Source organism: Leishmania major, chromosome 14 (genome assembly GCF_000002725.2).
Source record: "Leishmania major strain Friedlin complete genome, chromosome 14".
Classification (NCBI taxonomy): domain Eukaryota; phylum Euglenozoa; class Kinetoplastea; order Trypanosomatida; family Trypanosomatidae; genus Leishmania; species Leishmania major.
Genome location: NC_007255.2, coordinates 472,501 through 475,000, shown reverse-complemented (window position 1 = coordinate 475,000; position 2,500 = coordinate 472,501). Strand labels below are relative to the sequence as shown.

General features: G+C 61.7%; 1 protein-coding gene across 1 annotated transcript in view; it reads right to left on the bottom strand.

Moving 5' to 3' along the window:
- Nucleotides 1-528: 528 nt before the first annotated feature.
- LMJF_14_1110 (putative kinesin K39) overlaps nt 529-2,500 on the bottom strand; it is a gene marked incomplete at both ends in the record, with an annotated part of 3,690 nt that continues 1,718 nt past the window's right edge. Inside the window, one exon of the mRNA XM_001687659.1 lies at nt 529-2,500. This exon is cut by the window's right edge and continues 1,718 nt beyond it. Coding sequence (XP_001687711.1) covers nt 529-2,500 — 1,972 coding nt within the window.

The following is a 2,500-nucleotide window of genomic DNA, read 5'->3' as shown; positions in this document are numbered from 1 at the left end:
GATGTACTGGGAGATTCGCTTGCGTTGGCCCTGGCCTTGCCCTCTGGAGAGCACCGAAGAAGCCAGGCATGCGGTGGATAGCCGAAGGCATCGGCGCACACACACACACACACACACAAAGGTGATCCCCCCCCCCATGACGACCCTTACGCCCGCCCCCATCACAGACCAAAAACGCCAAAAACGACAAAGGCGGTCCACTCCCTGATCAGCTGCACTGCAGCCGACACTTCAAAAAAACGGGTGGCCACGCAGCGCCCTGCATACACTGGAAAAAAACCTTGCGCAGCAGACCAGCAGCACTGCGGTCGTCGCGGAGACACGGATACAGAGAGAGACGGAAACGGCTCTCTCTGTATCAGCTGCCGAGGGCTTCCCAAGCAGAAGCGTCACCTGCTGCACCTGACACCGGCGCACGCCCGCACACCCTCGGTGCGACTGTTGATGTTCCCTCACGAAACTACACATTCAACATTCAACCCCACCGAAAGCACCACACACAACACGAAATCCGCCTCCGAACGCGCCTCACACGACACTGAAATTGCCGCTTCGGAGAAGCTGGGCCAGCCTTGCCGTGGTCGGGTATCTCGTGGATGTTGCTGCCGCCGACTTTCCCTCCGACGCCCTCGACGAGTTCACGTCAAGATGCTTGAATATATCCACAACACTTGGTGTCCATAAACCACCGCGACAAGCCTCCCGATAAAACTCCAAGCGCACTCTCAAAACACCACATCGGCACTCCCACTCATGCGCCCGACTTTCCGCCATCAAAACCTCTTCCCTCAGACGCTCAACCTCCATTCCCGCTACGCTGACTTGATCACTGGCATTGCCCACAGAAGACTTCAACGACTCGCAAACTTTCAAAGCGCAAGATAGCTTTTCCTCTGAAACTGCGGTCAACTCCGTCACCACAGCATGTGCCTTCTCCAGCTGCTTGTGCGTCCTCGTCAGCTCCGCGTGCTCGCCCTCCAGCCGCACAAGGCGCTCCGACACGTCGCCGCGCTCAGCGTCCAGGCTCGATGCGCGGGTCTTCCACTCCGTCACCTGCTGCTCCAGAGCGGCGCTCGACTCCGTCAGCGCGGCGTGCGACTTCTCCAGCTTGGCATGTGCCTTCTCCAGCTGCTTGTGCGTCCTCGTCAGCTCCGCGTGCTCGCCCTCCAGCCGCACAAGGCGCTCCGACACGTCGCCGCGCTCAGCGTCCAGGCTCGATGCGCGGGTCTTCCACTCCGTCACCTGCTGCTCCAGAGCGGCGCTCGACTCCGTCAGCGCGGCGTGCGACTTCTCCAGCTTGGCATGTGCCTTCTCCAGCTGCTTGTGCGTCCTCGTCAGCTCCGCGTGCTCGCCCTCCAGCCGCACAAGGCGCTCCGACACGTCGCCGCGCTCAGCGTCCAGGCTCGATGCGCGGGTCTTCCACTCCGTCACCTGCTGCTCCAGAGCGGCGCTCGACTCCGTCAGCGCGGCGTGCGACTTCTCCAGCTTGGCATGTGCCTTCTCCAGCTGCTTGTGCGTCCTCGTCAGCTCCGCGTGCTCGCCCTCCAGCCGCACAAGGCGCTCCGACACGTCGCCGCGCTCAGCGTCCAGGCTCGATGCGCGGGTCTTCCACTCCGTCACCTGCTGCTCCAGAGCGGCGCTCGACTCCGTCAGCGCGGCGTGCGACTTCTCCAGCTTGGCATGTGCCTTCTCCAGCTGCTTGTGCGTCCTCGTCAGCTCCGCGTGCTCGCCCTCCAGCCGCACAAGGCGCTCCGACACGTCGCCGCGCTCAGCGTCCAAGCTCGATGCGCGGGTCTTCCACTCCGTCACCTGCTGCTCCAGAGCGGCGCTCGACTCCGTCAGCGCGGCGTGCGACTTCTCCAGCTCGGCATGTGCCTTCTCCAGCTGCTTGTGCGTCCTCGTCAGCTCCGCGTGCTCGCCCTCCAGCCGCACAAGGCGCTCCGACACGTCGCCGCGCTCAGCGTCCAGGCTCGATGCGCGGGTCTTCCACTCCGTCACCTGCTGCTCCAGAGCGGCGCTCGACTCCGTCAGCGCGGCGTGCGACTTCTCCAGCTCGGCATGTGCCTTCTCCAGCTGCTTGTGCGTCCTCGTCAGCTCCGCGTGCTCGCCCTCCAGCTGTCGGTGTGTGCTCTCGAGAGTTTTATGGGAGGACTGCAGTTTTTCAGTAGTGGACGTTAGCGCAGTGGTCGAAGTCTGATAGGCGTGCTCTAGATCGTGAAGTCGCTGTGTGAGCGTCGAGGCCTCACCTTGTGCTTGACCTGCTCGTGTCTCGTGCAGGGTTATCGCTTTTTGAAGTTGCTGCACAAGCGCGTTGTGTAGGATGTTTTTCTGTTTTGATTCTTGTCTGTGGATCTCCTGATAGAGCTGAGCATAGAGCTCGAGCAGGGAATATCGTGCGTCGGTCTCTTGAGTGAGGAGGGCGTGGATTTGTTCTCTGTTCACAAACTCGTATTCTGTGCGCTTCAGCTGCTGGATGAGACGCGCAATATACGAAGACTGC